This window comes from Ascaphus truei, chromosome 7 (assembly GCF_040206685.1).
Source record: "Ascaphus truei isolate aAscTru1 chromosome 7, aAscTru1.hap1, whole genome shotgun sequence".
Lineage (NCBI taxonomy): Eukaryota > Metazoa > Chordata > Amphibia > Anura > Ascaphidae > Ascaphus > Ascaphus truei.
Window position 1 is genome coordinate 79,876,207 of NC_134489.1, and position 23,308 is coordinate 79,899,514.

General features: G+C 38.9%; 1 protein-coding gene across 6 annotated transcripts in view; it reads left to right on the forward strand.

Moving 5' to 3' along the window:
• COBLL1 (cordon-bleu WH2 repeat protein like 1) overlaps positions 1-14,257 on the forward strand; it is a 98,068-nt gene extending 83,811 nt beyond the window's left edge. For all 6 annotated transcript variants that reach the window (XM_075609194.1, XM_075609197.1, XM_075609198.1 and 3 more), the window contains 5 exons: positions 8-218; positions 1,380-1,444; positions 7,086-8,950; positions 11,269-11,430; positions 13,468-14,257. In XM_075609194.1, the coding sequence (XP_075465309.1) occupies positions 8-218; positions 1,380-1,444; positions 7,086-8,950; positions 11,269-11,430; positions 13,468-13,554 (2,390 nt within the window). In that variant the 3' untranslated portion in view covers positions 13,555-14,257. The remainder of the gene's footprint in view (positions 1-7; positions 219-1,379; positions 1,445-7,085; positions 8,951-11,268; positions 11,431-13,467) is intronic.
• The last annotated feature ends 9,051 nt before the right edge of the window (positions 14,258-23,308 follow it).

The window sequence follows — 23,308 nt, forward strand, 5'->3', positions numbered from 1 at the left end:
AATATAGTTGATGTCATCTCTGAATGTAATCTGGAAGAGATTGAAGACAATTTCTATCGCAAGGAAGAATGTGCAGATGCCAAACCTGAAGAAGTTTCTATTTCTTCTGCATCTACTGATGTGCCCCTAGACACTGAAATACATAATTCTTCTGTGGTATCTGACATAGCAACTAGCTCAAAAAGTTCAGAAGAAGAGCTAATGATCACAGATAGTAAGTAAGTACCATGTGACAACATAGACATTTTGTTCATAGTAACAGTATATGCTATATTATAGGCTAAAGCTGGTAAATTCCGGGCATTATTGTAATCCTTGGTCTCTGATTGGGTTAAAATTCCGGGCATTATCCAATCAGTAATGGCCCGGAATTTTTGGCACCCTGACAAGTTTTCAGCCAATCAGCTTTCAGTTCTCATTCACCAAGAGTGAGATCAGCTCTCAGACAGGGGAGGTGATTGGACTGGAGGCAGCAGCAAGGCACTGACTCCTCCCCCTCCCTGCCTGCAGAGACCTCTGCACAGGAGAGTGAGGGGAAAGGTTTGTGTGTCAGTGTGTGTGTTTTGTGGGTGTAGAGGGGGGCTGCAGTGTGTGTTTTGTGGGTGGAGGAGGAGTGCAGAGTGTTGTGTGTGTGTGTGTCTGCAGTGTGTGGGTTTATATAGAGTGGGCTGTGTATGACAATTTCCTTTTAATAAACACGTGCAATAAAATAATGTAGACGATCATGCTGATAAAAATCAATTTGACTACAAAAGTGTCTATCTTTTTTTATGAAAAATTTAAAAATAAATTTAAAAAAAGCCTACATTTAGCCTATAATAGTAATAATCCCCGAAGAACAGGGCATTACTGACCAATAATGCCCTGGCTGGGTTAAAGTCCCTCGACTTTGCCTCATGCTTTCAACTCTTCCAGCCAGGGCATTATTGGCCAGTAATGCCCTGTTCTTCTGGGATTATTACTTAATTAATTATTAAGACACACTTGAGAATTAATTTGCATATTTGCTGAAGTATCACACTTTGAGAGTTTTTAGTTCAGTTATTGAAGTCGTCACTGTTCTTTATGACACTTCTATTGATACAGTAACACTGCTACAGTTGTGTGTTCCCCTTGCTTAATGATCTAGCAATCTATGTAAACGTTGCATGTGTCTTCTTCAACAACTGACTCAACTGTATTTAAGGGTGTGAAATTACCACTGAGAATCATCAAATGTGTAGAGATATATACAGTACTGTACTTGTTCTGAATCTAGTAATAAACAAGGATTTTCTTTGAAATAATGTTTGAAAACCACGCCTTTACTAGCTACAATGGTTTAAGTAGATGCATTGATATTACGCTGCAGCAGTAATATAATACTCCATATTCTGCAGGGCAGTTCATTGCAAGATCGTTGACACTGTAACTGAAAACACCACACTTGAATATGAAAACAATGGTGAGTCTGTAAGATGTAATATTTCTTCACCAGAGGGTAAATGTGTATTTGTTCTGTCATGTAATTGTGTTTGTAAAAGTCCAAATCTTATTCAGAATACTATTTATTGCAACTCATATATTTAAATTGCTTCATGCATTGCCATTGATATCATAATTGTCTTCTGAAATATACCTCTGACTGTCTGTGCCACCTCATAATGTAATGGTTATATGTGTAGCCATGCTGTAAAATGGCTGCAGTCATCTCTCCTGCTGACAGTAAGGCCTGGTAAGTTATGGGCATGCCAGCAGTAATCATGGCGGTTTGCCCTCACACCCTGGTGAGGTGCCCTATGTATGGATGGGAGTGGTCACAGGCTCTGACTCCCTGGTTGGTGATGTCAGAGTCGTGTCAGCCCCCAGAGGATACATAAGGCACAGCACTGATCAAAAGTTAGTTGGAAGTAGGTAGTAGTTAGTAGTTAGAGGAGTTCAGAGTTGATATACGCTGCAGGAATAATGAGACTGTGACGAGGGACCTGGCGCAGAGTAGATATCCCTACGGGGATAGGGAATCCCTACATTAGGAGGACTATACCTTTCAAAGGGAAGTACGGTGAACAATGGAGGGCTAAATTCACCCATTGTGGAGGGCAGCTGGCCCACCGTACTAATAAAGATGACTCTGATAAGAGATACCCTCGTGTGTAAGTGTGGAGTGATTACGCAGGGGGCTGCACCACAGAGGAGTTCCTCACCAGGACCAGCCACAAGCTCAAGCTGGGATCCTGATGAGGTGGAGGCGCTGCACTGGATATAGGTAGGACTCAAGAACACTACCTCAGCTGCCTGTCTGGGTTGGCAAATCCCCACACACCATCATGCGGGAGACTCAGGAGTCCTGTTGCCAACAGGTGCACCACCAGACATCACACTGTAATGGGGACTGGTTAGACCACAGGGGCCAATATGAGATTGGGTGGGTCAGGCTAGTCCAGAAAACCCGTTACATATGGAATTCCATTTCTATATCCCTGTGCGTGTCCTAATGCCTGTGTAGAAGGGTTTCAGACAGAGTACAGTACATTCAGGATTCAATAATTTTATATGCTATCCATCACTAAGTTAATTTTTCCGTGTAACTGGTAAATTAATGCGGTTATTAGCACATCCTAATTGCCATTAATTTTATCCGTGATTAAAAGTTCTATCTTTGAGGACATAGAGAATTTTTGCAGACAGCAGTTCCAGCTGATTTTGAGCTATTTTAACAACAGAGCTAACCTTTTCACCCTAATGTATTTCTAACTTTGAAGTTTGGGATATAATGTTCAACTTTTGGAAATCCACTACAGTAAGACATTTCCTGACATACAAACTGAAAACGCCTGTACTCCTTTTATACTGCTTCAAAAGGAGAAAAGGGAGTAATAGGTATACTGTAGAACAATCCAAAAATAGAATTGCATTGCAGGCCTGTTTCTTTTTGTCCATTTCTCCCATGAGTGGTTGAAGAATATTCAGGATTATCCTTGCAATTCCGAGTGTTGAATATCCACAACTGTAGTGTAGCTAAAATATATGGAAAGTGAGTATCTTTTAATTTGTAACTCCACCTAATGTGTTAAATATCATTGTCTATATGATTTCTACAGGTAGTAATAATGGCTGTACAAGTTTTGTCCTGTGCAGTCATGTTTACTTTGCAGCTTGATATGCTGTGCTCGAAAACAGGCAAGTAGAAAATTAGGGTTGAGAGTTTGTGCTAGGCCTTTCATGGAAGAAGAGCCATTTTATAAAATAAATTATTTGTCCAAAATATTCCGAGAGCCACAACACATGCATGAATATGACACCACCACAAACACATACTATACCGTACACACACTAATAGTTATTTACTATATAAGCATTAACAGGTTCTGCAGAAACCTGCGCTCTATTCACTTACCTGACTTTGAGTCCACTTTACGCTCCTCCCTCTCCTCTCTCAGCTCTGCTACAGACCCCGACAACATGGTCAGGAACTACAACTCTGTCTTGTCCTCCTCTCTTGATCTACATGCCCCACTTTCTCTCTGCCGCACTCGCCCTTTTAACCCTAGACCCTGGCTAAATTCCCACACACGCATGCTGCGTTCCTCCACTCGTTCCTCTGAACGCCTCTGGAGGAAGTCTCACTCTCGCAGACTTCATTCACTACAAATTTATGCTATCCTGTTTCAACTCTGCCCTCTCGCAAGCTAAACAAGCCTACTTTTCTGCACTAATCAACATGCACAAGTCTAACCCACGCCGACTGTTCTCTGTCTTTGATACTCTACTCAAACCACCCTCAGCTGCCTCTCCTTCCTCCATCTCCGCTCAGGACTTTGCTGACTATTTTAAGGAAAAGGTGGAATCCATACGTCAGAACATCCCCTCTGTTTCTTCTTCCCATCCCACACCTCTTCCTAACTCTCCTCCTGCCTTCCTTGACTCTTTTTCCACTGTCTCAGAGGAGGATGTGTCGCTGTTGATCGCCACTTCTCCCTCTACCACTTGCCCTCTTGACCCCATTCCCTCCCATCTCCTAAAACCTCTTGCTCCTACTATAATCCCTACGCTCACACACATTTTTAACTCCTCACTCTGCTCTGGAACCTTTCCATCCTCCTTCAAACATGCAACAGTCATACCATTACTCAAAAACAGCAAGCTTGACCCTACCTGTCTTTCTAACTATCGACCTGTCTCCCTCCTGCCTTTTGCCTCTAAACTCCTTGAACGTCTTGTATTCTCTCGCTTGCTCCATTTTCTCAACACCTATTCTCTCCTAGACCCTCTACAATCTGGCTTCCGCACTGCTCACTCCACGGAAACAGCCCTCACTAAAATAACTGATGACCTCCATGCTGCCAAAGACAGAGGTCATTACACTCTGCTCATATTACTCGACCTCTCTGCAGCATTTGACACCGTGGACCACCCTCTTCTCCTTCACATTCTCCATACTCTTGGTATTCAGAACAAAGCTCTATCCTGGATCTCATCCTACCTCTCCCATCGTACTTTCAGTGTCTCTTCTGCTAACACCTCCTCCTCCTCTATTGATCTCTCTGTGGGGGTACCCCAGGGCTCTGTCCTGGGACCTCTTCTCTTTTCTCTGTACACACTCTCTCTAGGTGACCTAATAACATCTTTTGGGTTTAAATATCATCTCTATGCTGACGACACACAAATATACTTTTCAACACCTGACCTTACACCTGCTATACAGACCAAAGTTTCTGAATGTCTCTCTGCTATATCATCCTGGATGGCCCTCCGTCGCCTTAAACTCAACATGGCTAAAACAGAGCTCCTCATACTTCCTCCCAAACCTGGCTCTACTACCTCCTTCCACATTACTGTTGGAACTACGATCATCCACCCAGTAGCCCAAGCACGCTGCCTAGGGGTCACACTCGACTCCTCTCTCACATTCGCCCCTCACATTCAAAACATTTCTAAAACTTGTTGCTTTTTCCTCCGCAATATAACAAAGATACGCCCTTTCCTCTGTTGCTCGACTGCTAAAACTCTGACTCAGGCCCTCATTCTCTCCCGTCTTGATTACTGTAACCTCCTGCTGTCCGGCCTTCCTGCCTTTCACCTGTCTCCCCTACAATCTATCCTAAATGCTGCTGCCAGAATCACTCTACTCTTTCCTAGATCTGTCTCAGCATCTCCCCTCCTGAAATCCCTCTCCTGGCTTCCAATCAAATCCCGCATCTCACACTCCATTCTTCTCCTCACTTTTAAAGCTTTACACTCTTCTGCCCCTCCTTACATCTCAGCCCTAATCTCTCGCTATGCACCACCCCGACTCTTGCGTTCTGCTCAAGGATGTCTTCTTTCTACCCCCTTTTTATCTAAAGCCCTCTCCCGCCTTAAACCTTTTTCACTGACTGCCCCACACCTCTGGAATGCCCTTCCCCTCAGTACCCGACTAGCACCCTCTCTATCCACCTTTAAGACCCACCTTAAGACACACTTGCTTAAAGAAGCATACGAATAGCACTGTGAACATTCTGAACACATGATACATAAAGCTTGGCCCCCTGCAGACGCACTTACCAGAACTCCCTCCTCCTGTCTCTGTACGTTCTCCCTACCTACCAATTAGATTGTAAGCTCCTCGGGGCAGGGACTCCTCTTCCTTAATGTTATATTTGTCTAAAGCACTTATTCCCATGATCTGTTATTTATATTATCTGTTATTTATTCGATTACCACATGTATTACTACTGTGAAGCGCTATGTACATTAATGGCGCTATATAAATAAAGACATACAATACAATACATACATACGACAAACTTACTTTAATCAGAATTAGGGAAAAGAAAACATGTGGGGGAATAAAATGCACCTCACAATAATAAGTGCCTTTATTTCGTTTTTTTCATTGTTTTTCTGTGCAAAACAGTCATTTTCAAATACACAATACATACATGCACACTACCCCCCAAATACACACACTACTACCCCCCAAATACACACACACACACACACACACACACACACACACACACACACACACACACACACACACACACACACACACACACACACACACACACACACACACACACACACTAATACCCCCTCAAAAACAGTCTTTTTCAAATACACAATACATACATGCACACACACTACCCTCCCAAATACACACACACTACTACACCCCCCCCCCTAGACAGACCACGACTGTGGCATGTGCCATGATGCAATGTGTGTTGCGACTTTTGGACGCAGAGCAATGATAGACAAATCTGCCTCAGATGTGGTTCTTCAACAGCCATGGTCTTTCCAGCACTCTGTTCCCGCAGTGGACAAGTGGAAATGTTAAGTTACTGAAAGTATGGAACATTCTTTTGAGCACGGTGATGCATGTTACATTTTACTGTTCGCATTAATATTCCAAGTTGTATTTGAGTAATTTTGATAAATGGTACCTAACCTATTTTTAATCAGATGCATCCCATTGCATGTGCAACAGCTTCATGTTTGTAAAATGTACAGGCATACCCCACTTTATGTACACTCACTTTAAGTACACTCGCGAGTAAGGACATATCACCCAATAGGCAAACGGCTGCTCACGCATGCGCCTGTCGGCACGTCCTGAACAGCAATACCGGCTCCCTACCTGTACCGAAGCTGTGCGCAAGCGGGGAGACTATAGAGCCTGTTATAAATGCGTTATTTACATCAGTTATGCACGTATATGATGATTGCAGTACAGAACATGCATTGATAAGTGGGAAAAAAGGTAGGGCTTCACTTTAAGTACATTTTCGCTTTACATACATGCTCCGGTCCCATTGCGTACGTTAATGTGGGGTATGCCTGTAATTGCAAATTAAAGATGTTTCGGAAAGCTTGTGTACAATCAATTGCGGGGAAGGTATTACAAAGTAGAAACCTCTAATACTCTACTATTTTTGTGATAGCAAATGAAAAAAGCAAATCACATAAAATACCATTAAAATCTCATTCAGTACTGTATGTTAACAATATGAAGCTTGTAGTGAATGCAGGAAGGTGAGTGTCCAATAACTGTCTTGCATATTTTACTGACCATTTTCATCCTAGTTTTTGCAGTAATTTGAAACTTATTTTTTTCTTCTTTTAAGGTCACAGAGAAAATGGGACTTCAACACAAACCTCAGAATTGGAGGATAATATTCAAGTACTTGAAACTAAGGCAATAAATACTGACCTCGAGTACTATACACTGCCAGATCACCAGCATCATGAAAATAACAATTCTGTTTTTCAGAACAATGCTCAAGTTCAAATAGAAACAAAAGAGAATTTGGACCAAACAGGTGCAGAAAAGGGAAAAATGCAGGATTCTGCAGTTCAAACCGTTTCTTTCTACAATGGTGTTGAGATAAATGCAGGAAAGGAATTTTCACATTCTCAGGATTCTTACTTGGCGACTTTCAGTGGCACGGATTATGTGGAGTATGCAATTAATAGTAAATCGGCCCTGCAGCCACCATCCATTTTTCACCAGGTTGAGCTTTATGGAAAAGAACTAGATAAACAGGAGCCAGTTGATCCGAACAACAAAATCCCATCTGCTAAAGAAAGTGTGCACACTCAAACTTTGGGCGTTAAAGAAAATACTGTAGAAAGTTCACAATTGTTATTATCAAAGCGTTACCAGTTATACAAACAGAATTCAGAACCTAAACCTAAGCCTTCCAATGAAATCACAAGGGAATACCTACCAAAAATCGGAATGACTACTTACAAAATTGTACCCCAAAGATCTTTTGATATAGAAAAGTTTGAACATGAAAGCTCACTGGATATTAATAACTCAGTTTCCTCTCCTTTAAAGGACTATGAGTTACTAAGTCATACTGCTAATACTAATAAAAGCATGTCACCCCTTGGTAATATTGAATGTAATGAACTTTCTTCAGTAATGAAAAATGGGAAGCATGGTCCTCAAAACACGACGCATGTTATTGATCTGAGCATGGTATCTAAAAATTCTGCTGAAACAAATCAAAAAGAACATTTCGTTTTAATGAGAAGCAACTCTTCAGCACCCATTCTAAAAACGGATAAATCAAGTTCCCCTGAGTTCAAGCCAATAGTGAGTACTACGAGTCCTGTAAAAAATCCAAGCTCTTTTTATTTGCAGATGCAGCGACGAGCTTCAAGTATGTATGTGACCTCTGCTATTGCTAAAAGTTCCAACTCTTCAACTAGTGCTTCCAATAATGCTGTTAAATGTAAAGAAAAAGGAAAGGACACTTTCCAGCCAACAATTAAAACCGTTCCATATAGAATGGATACAGTACATTTCCCCTCAAAACTAGATGACAAACTTTCAGAACTTACTTTTGATGACAAGCAAATGTTGACTGAAAAACATTCTGTGGCAAAATATATGGCCCATGAACCCATTTGTGAAAGACGTTTTTCTGAAGTTGAACACAAGATTAACATCTCTCAAACTGTAGTTGAAAAACATTCAGTTTCCACAATAAATGTTTGTGAAGAACATTCTGAACTTGTTCAAGATAAGAATCCAAATGAAGCATTACCAACAAGTGCTGATGAAAAACTTTCTGAATTGGTCCAATCTGAAACAATAAATGAAATACCCATGACAACCATTGCTGAAAAACCTTATGTTGTCCATTATGAGAAGAAACATGAAGAGGTATCAAGCACATCCCCTAGAAAAACACTGAGGTCTTTAAGTTCTTCAACGGCTCAATCTGTACCATTAAGCTTGCAAAAATTAAGGACTTTCGCCACACCAAGACCATTTTTAAGTTCTAATCCTTCTCCTTTTGCTGCTGCGGTTTCATCAGCAGTCAAACGATCTCAGTCATTCAGCTGTAGCTCCACACTTGTCAAACAACCATTAAGGGTGGATTCTCCTGCTGGATGGTCTCCAGTAGCATCTCCAACTGAAGTCAAGAACCATTCTTCTCCCTTTTCAGGAATTTCACAGGAACAGTCTCTGGAAGAGGTAAGCAGTGAAATAAATGTATTACAAAAAGGTAAATTACATTTACCAAATGGACAAAACGTCAAACTTTTCTAGGTCTTATTTTTTCTTCAGTACAAAGTTTTATTAAATTTGATGCAGTTGGTCTTTGCTTCTTCAAAAATATATCTGCAATAGTTCTTGGTCATCTTTTCAACCTGAGGAACACTACAATAGAAAATGTTGTACTGCAGTTTCCATGACTCCTAAAGTGTTTTTGTTTTCTATGTTTTTATTTGTCACCAACATATATTCTACTACACAGTAGTAATGCTTTGCAGAAAAGCAGAATCCCAGCCTGCAAAAGCATTTGTCAGCTTTCTATTTCCTCGTGGCATTGTGCCATTTCTGTCTTTTGCTTCCTTCTGCCCCTGTCGATTTGCATTACCCAATGGTACTAGCTATTAAGCACTGTGAGCTTAATGTAGTTTCTTCAAAATATTTGGTTTGTCTTTTATGGTGGACCTTTTATGCAGAACGGTTTGGAAAATGATCTACAAAGTTCAAAAGCTACAAGGAAATATGATCAATCACACAGGCGCTCACATATATTAAAAAGGTTAAGCTGAACTACAATACAGTTCCTTTTTTGTTGTTTGTAAAGCAGCACTTCTGCTTTTTGGCAAATAGCCCATGTTGTCTGTAGGCCTAGTAAAGCCCGTGATTGGAAAAAAAAATAAGTATTTGTGACCTCTAGTAGGTTATATTTCTCAATAGACCTTTTAACCACACCCATAACTGAATATTTTCTTGTCTTCAAAATATTTTTTTAGACCCACGATTAACCCACTGCAGAATCATAGCATCTTTTTATGAAGACCGAATTATCGTGAAGCATTGCACCTAATGAGGATAACCTTGAAATACATATATGTTGAGATTTTTCTACAATAACTGCACAATAAATAGAATTATTTTTTTAGTTTACATTTTATATCTGACCCCTTTAAGCACTTGGGTTGGGTCTATTCAATACAAAAATCACTAATGCATTCTAATACTGTAGGGGATATTGCCTGTATTGTTTTGAGGAAACGTTGGTGTTTTTTTTTTTTTTTTTTTACCTTTAATGGGAAATAGTACTTTATTGAAAGAAAACAAACACTTTAGACAATGGACCATTTCATCTGCATTTGTATTTCATTAAAATAAAAGCATACAGTAGCATGCAACACGACACTTGGGGTCAGATTTTGGCAAACTCCTATATAGTGTACCACACCTCGATCCGGTGTCCACTGCCATTTTAGTCAATGACCATTAACCCCGGATCGGGTGTGATACCCTGCTTAATGAATCCCAGCCGTTAGCACATATTTTCTAAAATGTGCTAGTTCACACTACACCTTCAAGATCTGAAAGCTTACATCCCATTAAAGTCAATGGTGTCCTGTGGAATCGCACTATGTTATATATTTAACCCGTATTCCTTTAATTGAAGCAATTTTTTATTTTAATTCATTTCAAAATGTGGCCCATGTTTGTGCATAAAAACAGTGTCATCCTGTGTGAAGCTTTTAAAAGCACAAACGGATCCCATGGGGTGGAGTAGGAAATGCAGGTGAATATTGTATTCAAATTGTGAGAACATTGTATACTGATAAGCACACAATGAAATACATAAACACTTTTATGCAAAACCTACTCTGCGTGTATTACTGCCAATTCAATGGTTTTGGCAAAATGTCATTTTCCAAATTCACATCAAAGGTCATCCTGTTTTTTCATCATTACTGCAGATTTTTAATTTACTACTGTACTTTTAAATACTTTCTGCATGTTGCAGTTCTTTGCTAGCTAGTGCAAATGCCGATGAAAGGGCCTAAAGTGTTTGGTTTCCTTTTAATTAAGTATTGTTTCCCATTAAAATTCCCAATAAAACACACTTTACCTCAATATATTCCAGGTAACAGCCCCTACAGTAATAGGCATTCATGATTTAATTCCAAAACCACTGTCCACCTCTGAGGTACCACCACCCCCTTACCCGGCACCCTCTCCTTGTATGTGGGGGGGGGGGGGGGAAGGGGGATTGCTGCTATAACAGGGATTTTGTGACCTTTCTACTATAAATGTTTTAATTTAATGTGTTATATAATGTGTGTGCTTTCCATTTTATATTTAGTAACAATTAACTAAGCAAGTGTGTGGTGCATGTGCACTTACTAATATTCTTTCTGCTATGAAATTAATTGTGTCGATAGGCATTAGAATCGGTGAAATGTACCAGGCTTTTTAATTGTATTTTAATCAATGTGTTTAACCGTCAGATTTTAAAGACAAGGATTTTTTTTTTATAGAGACTAACCCCTGTACCCAGTGAACTAAAATACAAAGTGCACAGTACACCTGTTCTTGAGAAAAAGACTGCTGTATCATTTCAAAGCTCTGACCCAGAACAGATCCGCCAGAGTTTGCTGACTGCCATTCGGTCAGGAGAAGCGGCTGCCAATCTGAAAAGAGTGAGTGTATCATCACAAGAAATGACAATGGGTTATATTCAAAAGTCTCAGGTTTTGGTGCAAAAAGCAATGGCACAAACCGTTTCTATACTTTTCAGTATTGCTCATCTGAATATTTGTTGGTAACACGATTAGCCCATTTGCACCAAAGCTCTTTCATTTTCAAACATACGGTATCTTAAATTAAAAATAGTTCACTTTGCTTTGGCATTGCCTTCCATTAATGTCAAGCCCAATGTTCTGCTGGTCTTGTGAGCAGAGAAGTATTTAAATGTCACACGTAATCCTTAGTGCTTTTTAATTAAATATGAACTTTAGATTACCTATGCTTGATGGAATTTGACTTTTCACATCTCTGATCTGTTTTTACATGCTTGTTTACTAACTACATTAGCAAGTATATAGTTCAGAGAGTCATACTTATATTAGAACTAATTTTTTATGTCCTGGCTTCAGAATTAATGTACCTCTGTGGTGCCTTCAAGATAACGAACAAAATAATACATGTCGTAAACAAATTCTATTTACAGTGTAATTCTGTATTTGCAGTACATCTAATCAAAAACAATTGTAAGTTGTGTTAACACAAGTGCAAGTTCTTAAAATTAAAATGTGTGTTATAAACATTTATTTTATTTTTTTAAAGACAAATTACAGGAATGGTAGCTGATATTTTTGTGGCTGTAACTATTACATGTAGACTTTAATAATTTCAGTCACCTATGCCTGTGTTTCTTAACCAGAGTGCCGCGACCCTCTGCCAAGGGTGCTATGGCCCGGGGGGAAACCCTGTTGGATGCTGCACTGGCGCATTCTGCGTTGTCCGGAGGCTGTGATCCGTCTCTGCTCGCTCTCCTCTTTCAGCACGACAGAGGAGAGAGAAAAGACGGATCACAGGTTCCCTGCTGTGAATGTGGAGCATGTAATCGAGAGAGCTTATGTGTGAGGGTGAAGGGGGGGAAGTTTGAGAAAGAGGGGGGGTGTGCTCTGTGAAAAAGGAGTGAATGTGTTGAGACTAAAGGAGTATGAAGTGCGTGTGTAAAAAAGGGGGAGGGGTTGTGTGTGTGTGTGGAGGGTGAGTGGGGTGTGTGTGAGTGAGAAGGGTTGCCTGTAGTCTGATTAGCAGGGGTGCCAAGATTTAAAAAATCCTCCTGGGTTGCCCCAGCTCAAAAAAGGGTTGTGAATCCTTGACTTATGGATCGGTTATAAAAATGCTTTGTTATTACTTTCTGAACCATATTTATAACATTTTCAAAGCCGTATTGAAACCTGTTGCATTTGTTTTCTGTATAAATTTTTTTTTATCATCATAGTATGGTCTATCTTCATGACGGGTCATTATTATTATTTCTTTGATACCAGGTATTATTTTTATTGTAAGCCTTACTGTAGGTCACTACACGGGAAGCTGAACGGTTCAACACATCCTTTCATAATCACATCAGACATTTTAGAATTAAATGGGCATGTTTTAATTAATCTCTTTGGGTTATATTGTCCAGAGCAAATGTTGCCTCTTTTAGCTTAGTGTATACAGTATATTACTTGACATTGTCCCTTCTGTATCCATAAATATCACCTGGAAAATCATAATTTAAATAAGACTCACTGCATTGTGTTTCTAGACATACTTAGCGTTGTCCTCCCTTCCAATTAAGTTGCTGGGGGCAGATTTCATCAACACGGTGTAAAAGTCCATATACTGCATACAGTATATGGGTACATGAAAGTGCATACTCAGGATTTACTGCAACTTGCAGGACAAAAGCTGTCTCGGGCTATTCCAGTTGCCACAAGGAAGATTCCTAAGTTCTTCACATTGATAGATAGTGAAGTCTAGACTGAAAGTGGAATCCACTTTCTTGTTGCAATTTTTCGGCAACCTTGAGCAATTCCAGATGCCTAGACACACAGTTTTTGTTTTAGAGACTGGGTAATTTTCTTGAAATAGTTAAAGATTGTTGGTTTCATTGAGATGTAAAATTGAACCCATAATTCATACAGCTAACTGAATAATGTTTTTTTTCCCCCTCCTAGATTACTATCCGATCAAACACTATATCTATAAATGGAAGATCCCGACTCAGCCATCCAGTTTTTTCAGAAACACAACACGAGCTTTGAAACGGGTGCCAAATATTCAGCACTTTAATACCACCACCATTACATATACCAACGGATCAGTAGAACGTTTAAGTATTTTGAATTAAAGTATATGTTAATATATTAAAATAATAAACGCAATGATTTAACTCTTGTAAGCAAAGTATAAGAAAAATGTTTTGGTGTATGTAATTAACTTTAAATGAATAACCTGCCATTTTCTATAACAAATGTAAAAAAAAAAATTGCTTTAGTTATTTTTAATGACAGGTTAATTTACTTTGAATTTGAATCGACTGAAACCCTTCGTATGTTTAATATGTAGTGGTAGAGACCATTTGTAAACTAATAATTGGATCACTGAAACATTTTTTTTTTCTGAACAGTTTAAATGATAGTATATGGGTTCTATATGCTGTTGAGTTGACTTCCATTTACTGTATATAACTGCCATTGTTGCCTCTGTTACATTGTTAAATTAAACAAATCTGCAATTAGCAGTGTTGAACTCTAATTAAAAATGTTACCATATGTTTATACTTGTGTAGCAAGAGGGGAGGGGAAAATCTATTTTGCATTCGTTATATAGAACTGCCTTCTTGAAGGGAGGTTTCTGTTTTGAATTGACATGCCAAACAGATGACCATTTTCAAAAAAGTTCACTTTTCATATTCCATCCACTCGTACAAAACCTAAATAAAATCACTCTGTTTTTCACACATCACTTGCTATTCTTCTTAATCACCTAAATGTCTGCACATTGGAAAATTCGCCATTTTCAAAGGAAGGCTCTAATTGCAGATTCTCAAAGGTTATTTCTGATGCTGCTCAGGTATGCCAAGTCTTTTCTCCCCTTATCTTGCCATTGTAAGCTATTGGCACACAGAAACAAAATGGTAAGATGTGGGGATTTTACAATGTGGTAATCTGAAAACATAGACTCGACTATCTTATATACTGTATGACCCATAGAAAATTAATATTTTATAATTCATTTGTCAGTACTTTTATTTTAAAGTGCAGCCAATGAAATGCTACCGTACAGTGTAGATGTTATGAGCTTTTTTGTTTTGTTTTTTTTTTAACTTAAACACATTTTGTGTTGGTGAGATTAGTAGGAATTTATTTTTCTCTGTGAACACATTTGCCACATTAATAGTAGTTTTATTTACATTTTGTTAAAAATCTATAACCTTTTGGGTGCTACGTCTTCCTTTTTTTTTTTCATTGAATAATAGCGGTAAATAAAATGACCATGTACCAATATACAAGGGCTGTCAGAAGTCAGGACACTGTGGCTTTTATTAGTGAAGCCTGACACGTTGTTCTACTGTCTCGATATTGTTTCTCGAAGGTTAAACACATTGTAATACTTTCACGGGACCAAACAATTTAAACGGGAGTATGTTTGTTAAAAAAAGAAAATGGATGGTAAATGGATGGTAAAATAAAAAATATTGAAATATCTGATCACTTTTTATTCTTTACCTTAATAAAACGCTCCCTCTGATGATATTTACTTATTTATAAAATGTTTTGCCAGGAAGTTATACATTGAGAGTTACCTCTCGTTTCCAAGTATGTCCTGAGCAAGCAGAGGTTCATTTGTTGCAATTGGTTCATGTGTTTAAATACTGTATAGCAAGTTGTGAATTATTTTGTCTTAATCAGTCGGAGCTGCCACCGCTTTCGTGGGGTCTAGGACAAGAGTTTCCATTTGCCCCCCCCCCCCCTCCAGTGTTTCAGCTGCCTTGCAACTCCCCCCCCCCATCACCTCGCTCTTACCCCCCTCCCCACCTCTATTCGTCTCCCTCTCTTCATGTATTCCCCCTCTCTCACTCTTCCTCACACCCTCTCTCACTCTTCCCCCCACTCTGCTATCACTCAATGACCCCCTCTCCCTCAATCCACACATTCGCCCACTCATTCTGCTTCCCCCCCCTGTCCACACATATATATATACACACACACACACACACACACACTCCCCACAAAACAATAATCCCCTCCCCCATACACACAAAATACTTACCTTTTGGGGGGTGTGGGGGTCTCAGCAGACCTCGAGCCGTGCATGGAAGCTGAACAACTTCCAGGCAGGCCCAGCTATACCGGCTTCTGGCACGCACCAGAGGTGAAGATGCAAGCCGTGGGCCCGGCTTCAGGTGCTACCTGGATGAGGAGAGGCCCACAACAGCTAGAGGTACCTGGCCCGGAGCATTTGTCTCTGCTTCCCCCCCCCCACACACACATTTCTGTTTTGTACATGTAGAATGCAATTAATAGTTTCTAGAGGAAAAACAATCCCTGAATAGATATTCTGGCATTTAAATCCATTTAAAATCTGACATGTAGATTGCTGTTTTGCAACTATGGATCACTCACATTTGTAATTTGCACCTGGGAGCTCACCACATGGTGTGAACTATAGAATGTGGTTATACAAATGCAGGATGGTGTTTCTTGTTGCTAACTATGCATTAGAAGTGTTTTTTTTTTTTTTACTGGTTATTCAGTCTTTGATTGTTTTTAAATGTGCATACCACATAAGAAAACTGAATTAAAAGGAGTAATCAAATGTGCCCCGTCTCTGCCAGAGAGATACTGTACAGTACATTATTTTCTGCACTTTGCTGTCCCTTCGGACAGAAAGGGTATATTTGTGTTGATGGAAATCAAATACAGTCACATTAAAATGGCAGAATTTGTGATCATGCATTACATCTCCTAAATTCTGAATTTGTATGGTTTCCTATCGTCTGATTACGATGTTACCTAATTATTTTTGTTAGATTATAGTTCATTCCAGTAGTTGATTACAAGTAAAATAAATGTTAATTTGACATTAAAAGCCATTGATACAAACAACATTTTTTTTTTAATCTAGTGGGAAACCCATCTCTATTTTATGTCAATAGGTTTGTTGGAATCACCTCATCTGATATATGATAAAAGGGTGACTACCAGGAAGAGAGGAGGGGGCAGGACAGGTGGAAACCTTCAGGAATACCATTTTATAAGGTGCCCCATTTATGCTATACGCATTTTACTAATCAGAGTTAACACATTTCTGAGTCACAAGATGTGCATACCTGAAATTAAAATGTACAGAAGGATGAACTCCCCTATGAATTGACTGGAAAGCTATTCACTAAAGTATCAATTTCTAATGCCCACCCAAAAATAATAGCTGTGGACTTGAGGGAATAGACCTGTCACTCCTAGACCAAAATTATATTGGCTCCGTAACGTGCCATAAAGTGTTATATAGTAATTATATCCCTTAAAATGATTTGATTCACAATCATTATACATCTGTGCATTGAAATAGAATTTTACGTATAACCGATATTTGCCCTTTTTTTTCTTATTGGAACATATTTGTGATTAATGAAATATAATATTTTAGATTTGAATATTGATTTCTGTAATGTACAACACTTGTATGTCTGATTTGTAAATATGTATTTAATTGCAATCTGTTAGCTGAAATGAGTCATACATTTAATAAACACAAGGTGAATTATAGGCCATTGTTATTTTACTCCACTTTTATTAGGAACAATGCTATCTTTAAACTATCTACTTTTAGTTCTTTATATTACCAGTATCTTGATAGGTATGATGGCATTAAAAGATTGAAAGCTGCAGATCAGCAATATCCCTCATATGTTTTTTTTTTCTTTTTCATAAATCAGTGTCTGTACTATGAGAAAATACTTGTAGCATTTAAAAAAAAAAAAAAAAAACTTTGAAATTACATTTTATTGTATTATAATGTAAGAAGCATTTTTGTTTCAATAACAACTATTTATAAAGTCAGATCCCCTTCCTACTCTGAAACAACCTTTTTTTGAGCACTGCCCTCTCTGTAGCAGTGCACCAACTGTATGTAGTGGCATTCTGGTCACATGATCTCTCCCACAGAACTTTGCATCTTTAGTCCTCTTAAGCTGCACTGACAGCCATTTAGTGAACCCCCAAGCCGATTCTTCACCAATCGATCACAGGAGAATGCATCGATCGGAAACTTGGCTAATGACTTATCATGGCGTGGATTGTATTACTGCACATATTAAAGGGAAAAATAAAAAAAACGCAGCTTGGACTGCTGCTTTAAAGGCCCTTTTGTATCTGGTATAAGTGAGAAGTGAGCTCCCTATTAGTTGTTGGAAATCTTCCTTCAACAGGAAGCTTAAACTGCAGTTCCCTCTCCCTCCCTCCTCTCTCATGTTTTACATGTATTGGAAGTGGGGTCTCCGTGGCGCTGAACTGCGTTAGTTTGAAGCAGCATTTCCTTTTGCCCGTGTTTTTTCCCCCCTTGTTTTTATTAATTCAGCAGTTCCTTACAAATAAGGCAATGCAATTATCTAAGCTGCCGATCGATCCGTTCTACCATGATCGATCGGTAAAGATCCTGCTTCCCAGGGCACGCAATATGGCTGCCTATTTCAAAAGAGGGTGGTGACTACCTAAGTAGTTGCTATAGCAACCCAAGGAAGCTCAGTACATAAAAAAAAATTAAATGGGTAATAAGGGACGGGAGTGGGGGGTGCAGTATTATCTAATAGTACACAACTGACATAACATTTTGAGTGAAATGCTTTCAGCTCTGGGGACCCCCTGCTTCACCGGTACGTCATGTAGGTTTAATTCCCCTGTGTCACGTGAGCTAGTAGGTAGCCACAATTGAAACACACTAGGGGGAAATGCTCCTTTAGGTTATTAACATGGACATGAGACTTGGACACTGCCATGGATTTGAAGACTGGTAAAAGCTCTCAACCTAAGCAAGATGGCAGAGAAATGGTAAGGGATCTGGCATTACAGAACACTTACAGATTTGGTGTACATTTTTTTTTTTTTTTCTATTCATCCATAGTCCAACAAATGAATGATTGATGGCTTTCTTGTGTTATATTAACCTCTTTGCTGCTAGACAGGCCGGCAACACTTTGCCTTGCAGATTTGTGTGGCTAATAAGTGTGCCAACTGACCTTGGAACGTTCATAGATAATGCTACAGTGGAAGTGACCGATTTACGAAAAGTAAGCATTTACAGCTTGTGTGTATAGAACATTAGGTTGTATATTTCTTGACTGATAAGTTACGCTTTTGTATACATTGACATGTTGGGTTAAAAAAGTTTTTGAACACCTTTGTTTGTTTATCAGAATATACTTTCTGCTAATCCTTGTTTTTCTCTTACATCCCACCTTTGCCTTGATACTATTACTTGGTTACAAACATTAATGTGGTGTTGATATTAAATTGGCATTGACATCATAGCCTTGTCTTACAAAAATGAGGTTTTGTATTTTATAAACCTGCATTGAGTGGATACAAAAGTTTGAAAAACATTATCCAGGCCCTGGGAACATATTTTGTTTGCCGAAGGGTAAGGTAAATTAGGCAATCCACAAAACCTAGAAGATTATCATTGTAGTCATAAGTAATACAAAATAGATGAAAATAAATTGCAACTACAATAAACATTGCTCAAATATGAATAATTCCATAACCACGTGTAATATAATGCCTGATTATCACATTTAATAAAGTTATATCATCCCCATATGTGGAAATCCTCCACCTCACTACATGTTTTTGTTGTTGTTTGAAGTCAATTTATCCCTTGTGGCTAATCCACTTGTCGACTTCACTTTAGATTCACTGTATATAATGCAGGGCAATATACTATATGATGATGTAAAATGGTAAATGTATAACTATATAATATAAAATGGTTACAAATCGCCATTCTGCATCTGCACAGTTTTTTTGCTTTGGTAAAAGTGTCATATTAGTAGTAGCTGTAGGACAAATGAAATTTGTGTCTAATCACTTAATTACTAATGGCCTTGATCTTACATTAAATATTTCTTGTTTTGCTTGGTGCCTGCGAATTTATCCAGCGTTTGAGAACTCCTGTAGCTACATTAAACTTGCAATGTATCACTACCAACAAAATATTTTTTTCCCCGGAACCAATGTACTTTATTCTGTTTAAATGTCACCATGAAACGTGTGTACCAGGTTGATTGTTATTTAAGTTCTGGTTTCTAGAAAGAGGTATTTGCCGTTGGCATACTATATAAAGTAAATTGCAATGATAGTTGGTTGCTTAAAATTCTTAGTGTTTGGTGCTTACAGAAAAAGTCGCTACTAGGACAAAAAGGAACCAATTGCAAAAATGTTTAAAGGATTATAATTAAGAAAAAAATAATAATTGTAGTTGTCCGATTTTATTACGAGTCGAAAATATATAATACAAAAAATGTCAGAACACACAAGGGAAGATAAGTCAGCAGACACACACTGTTACATGTGCAAACTAGAGCAGTGTTGCACGGCCCCCGTCTGTTATGATGTATTTTTTTGTATTGTTGCTGGGTTTTTTTTTTAAACATTAAAGAAGAAACTCTGGGAGACCAAAAGAAAAATGTGCATTTATCATTTATTTTTTGAGTGCTGATCATTATATAAGATTGGTAACTGCTTACTTTTTCTAAATAGGATTCAATATTTTGAGCAATAACTTGTCCCAAGGATAAATTTACGTTTTCATGTCCAGGAAAAGTTCAAGGCAGTTGTGGTATCTTGTACTTGTTGATAAAGTGAGACATGAGAACTCCACCACATCTCAAGGCAAAGAACACATTATTCCACACATTTTCAGCTTTTTTGACTATCACTTGCCATTTTATTTTTGAAGGATTTCTATTTTTAATTCCTAGACAAAATAAACACGTAAATATCTCAGTGTTTTCAAAGTATATCATTTTGTATCAAAATAAACATTTCTAACATTTTTAAGTTTTGGTTCTAACGTGTGTGCATGTGCGTGTGTGTGCGTGGAGAGACACACAGACCAGACCCTGACTGACTCCTGGAAAATAAATCCCCTGGGGGCTGGTTGCTGTGCCAGGTAAACAGAGGAAATGTTCACAGGGGAGTATGTGTTTATAAAATACACTCAATACGGCACTGACAAATATGAGATCAAAAGGTGGGTTTATTCAATACATAGATGCCAACTCCCTGATACTTGGTGTTTCCATGGATTAAATAAACCTACCTTTTTGATCTCATATTTGTCAGTACTGGTATTTAATGTATTTATACACATATATCTCCTGGTCATCCCATGGCAGTGGTCACCTTCCAGCTGAGATAGAACAGAGAAAACTTACCTGTGGGACCTATAAATGGTCAAACCCTTCTCTTCCAGGTACTGTAGTCGTCTTCTGTTCTACTACAGTAGATGAAGTAGATTTTTTATTAATTTTTTCATAGATGTTTTTAGGCTTACCCGACTGCTTTTTTCAGTCAATTCCAATGGAGTTCTCAGTCTCTCTTCTGCTGAGGGACAGATTTTGCACACAAGCGGGCTGGGTTGGGGAGGCCTGGAACATGCTATGGCATTGGCCACACATGCAGCAACAAGCAAAACGGAAGTAAACACTCCCGAATGGGGAACAGGATGTATGCTTCTCCCCTCTCCATTAATAGAGAATTTGATGCTCAGCTTGATGCATGCACTGGGACGTGTGGGGTCTGCCTAAGCTCCTAAACGCGTGGTTGGAGACCACTTGATCATGGCGTGACCAAACCAGGAAGTACAAAAGACAGGCCGCATGGAGTGCTCCGTGCTGCCCTGAACTGAATAAGTCACAGGAGAAGCTGAAGATTTGAATTAAGCTAATCCTGGATGTAATAACTACAATGGAGTCTACTTCTAAGACTTCAATTCCAAAAAGCCTAAAGGTAAGCTCAAGTGTTAGTTATTGAACATTTTTGTAAAAGATATTCTGTACATTTATCAGCCCTATTGAAAAGATTGTATATTTAGAGGACATCAAGGATGTTTCTAGTTCACGAGTTGATCAAGGTGTACATAAAAAAAGAGCGGATGTACCGTTTCGAAGTGAAGGAGGCAGAGGTATGGGATGCAGCTTTTAGCAGGATCGCGAGGAAAATAACATTGCTAGTAGGCAGTGCATCCTTTCGCGATCCAATGAATAGACACATGGAGAGTGCATTAAGAAAGTCGTTCGTGGCAGCAGGAGCGACCGGCAATAACTGTCACCGCTATTTCCAGAGCAATGACGTGGATCAGCAACATTGAAGAAGCTCTGCAGAAGGGCATCAAGCGAGCATCTATCGTTAATGCGCTTTCTGAGATAAAGCTAGCTACAAATTTCATTGCAGAGGTATCGCTGGTCAAATCAGTATTGGCTAGAAGAGCCTTGTGGCTACAACCCTGGTTTACTGAGGCATCTTTAAAGAATTATCTCTCTAATTCCATTTGAAGGTAATCTACTCTTCGGACAGGAACTGGATATGATCATTGAGAGCCTCTTGGGGAAAAGGTTTTTTTCTATCCCAAAAGAGGAGTAAGAAGATCTGTGGGACTACCTGGGCAAAATTAAAGAATGGCCTTCAGAGACATGAGATCCCACAGACCAGAAAGAAGTAATTCAAGATCACCACCATGGAGAGGACAGAGTAGTCTTTTTGTGCCTCAAAGGGACGTTGATCCTCACATAGATATGCATGAGATAAGGGGAGCCCACCCAGCAATCGTGGGCTCACATCATCACAGATTCCTGGGTCCTCAGTATTATCGACAGAGATTATTTCTTCAAATTCAGGGAAAACACAGATGCAATTTTGGTACTTCAAAGATTCCTCAGACAAAGTGTAAGAGAATTGTTAAACAACAGGGCTATACGACCAGTGCCTTGGAATCAGAGAGGATGGAGTTTGTATTCAATAATGTGCCTGGTCCAAAAGAAAAACGGTATCTTCAGTTGGATTTAACAAATGTCAACACATTTCTCAGAATACATCATTTCAGGATGGAATCACTGAATTTACTGATTGCAGCAGTAGATCCTGGAGATTAGATGGTGTTTATGGATCAAAAGACTCCTATCTACATATACCTATAGCAAGCACACACCAAAAATACCTAAGATTTGCAATGCATCAAAACCATTATCAATTTGCGGCATTAGCTTTCGGTCTTGTGACTTCACCAAGAGTTTTCACAGAGGTCCTGATAGCATTGATAGCAGAAGTCAGAAAGGAAGGAATTCATATAATCTTTTATCTGGATGACATCCTTCATAAAGGCCAAAGACCAAGATATTTTACTGTAGCACCTCGCAAGGGTGATGGAACTGTGAGAGGACCACGGTTGGCTCACCAATTTAGAAAAATATCAACTAATACCATCTCAAATATTACCTTAATGAGTGTAGAGTTCAATATGTCCCGAGGCCTTGTTTCCCTCAAAAGAAAGGATAGAAGCAAAAGGGTGTATTCAAGCATGTTAATGCAATACTGGCCATAGGGCAATTTTCATCAGCTATACAGGTCATAAAATGGGCAAGATGGCACATGAAGATTTTCCAATTCAATTTCATTGAGCAATGGGACAGTCCACAAAGAGATCCGCTTCAGCTAATATGGATCCCAGAGAAGGTAAAGATATCCTTACAATGGTGGAAACAAGACCACAATCTAAAACGGTAATTCGCTACAAGATTATTTATTTAGTTATAAAATATTTTACCAGGAAGTAATACATTCAGAGTTACCCCTCGTTTTCAAGTATGTCCTGGGCACAGAGTTATAACAATACATATGAAAAAAGAACTTTAAGCGCTACAGTGAAAATGACCTATTGTGCGTATAACCACAGTGTATAATTATCAATTACATACATCAACCAATATTAAATAGATAAAGGGGAGGTGCACCCAAAATT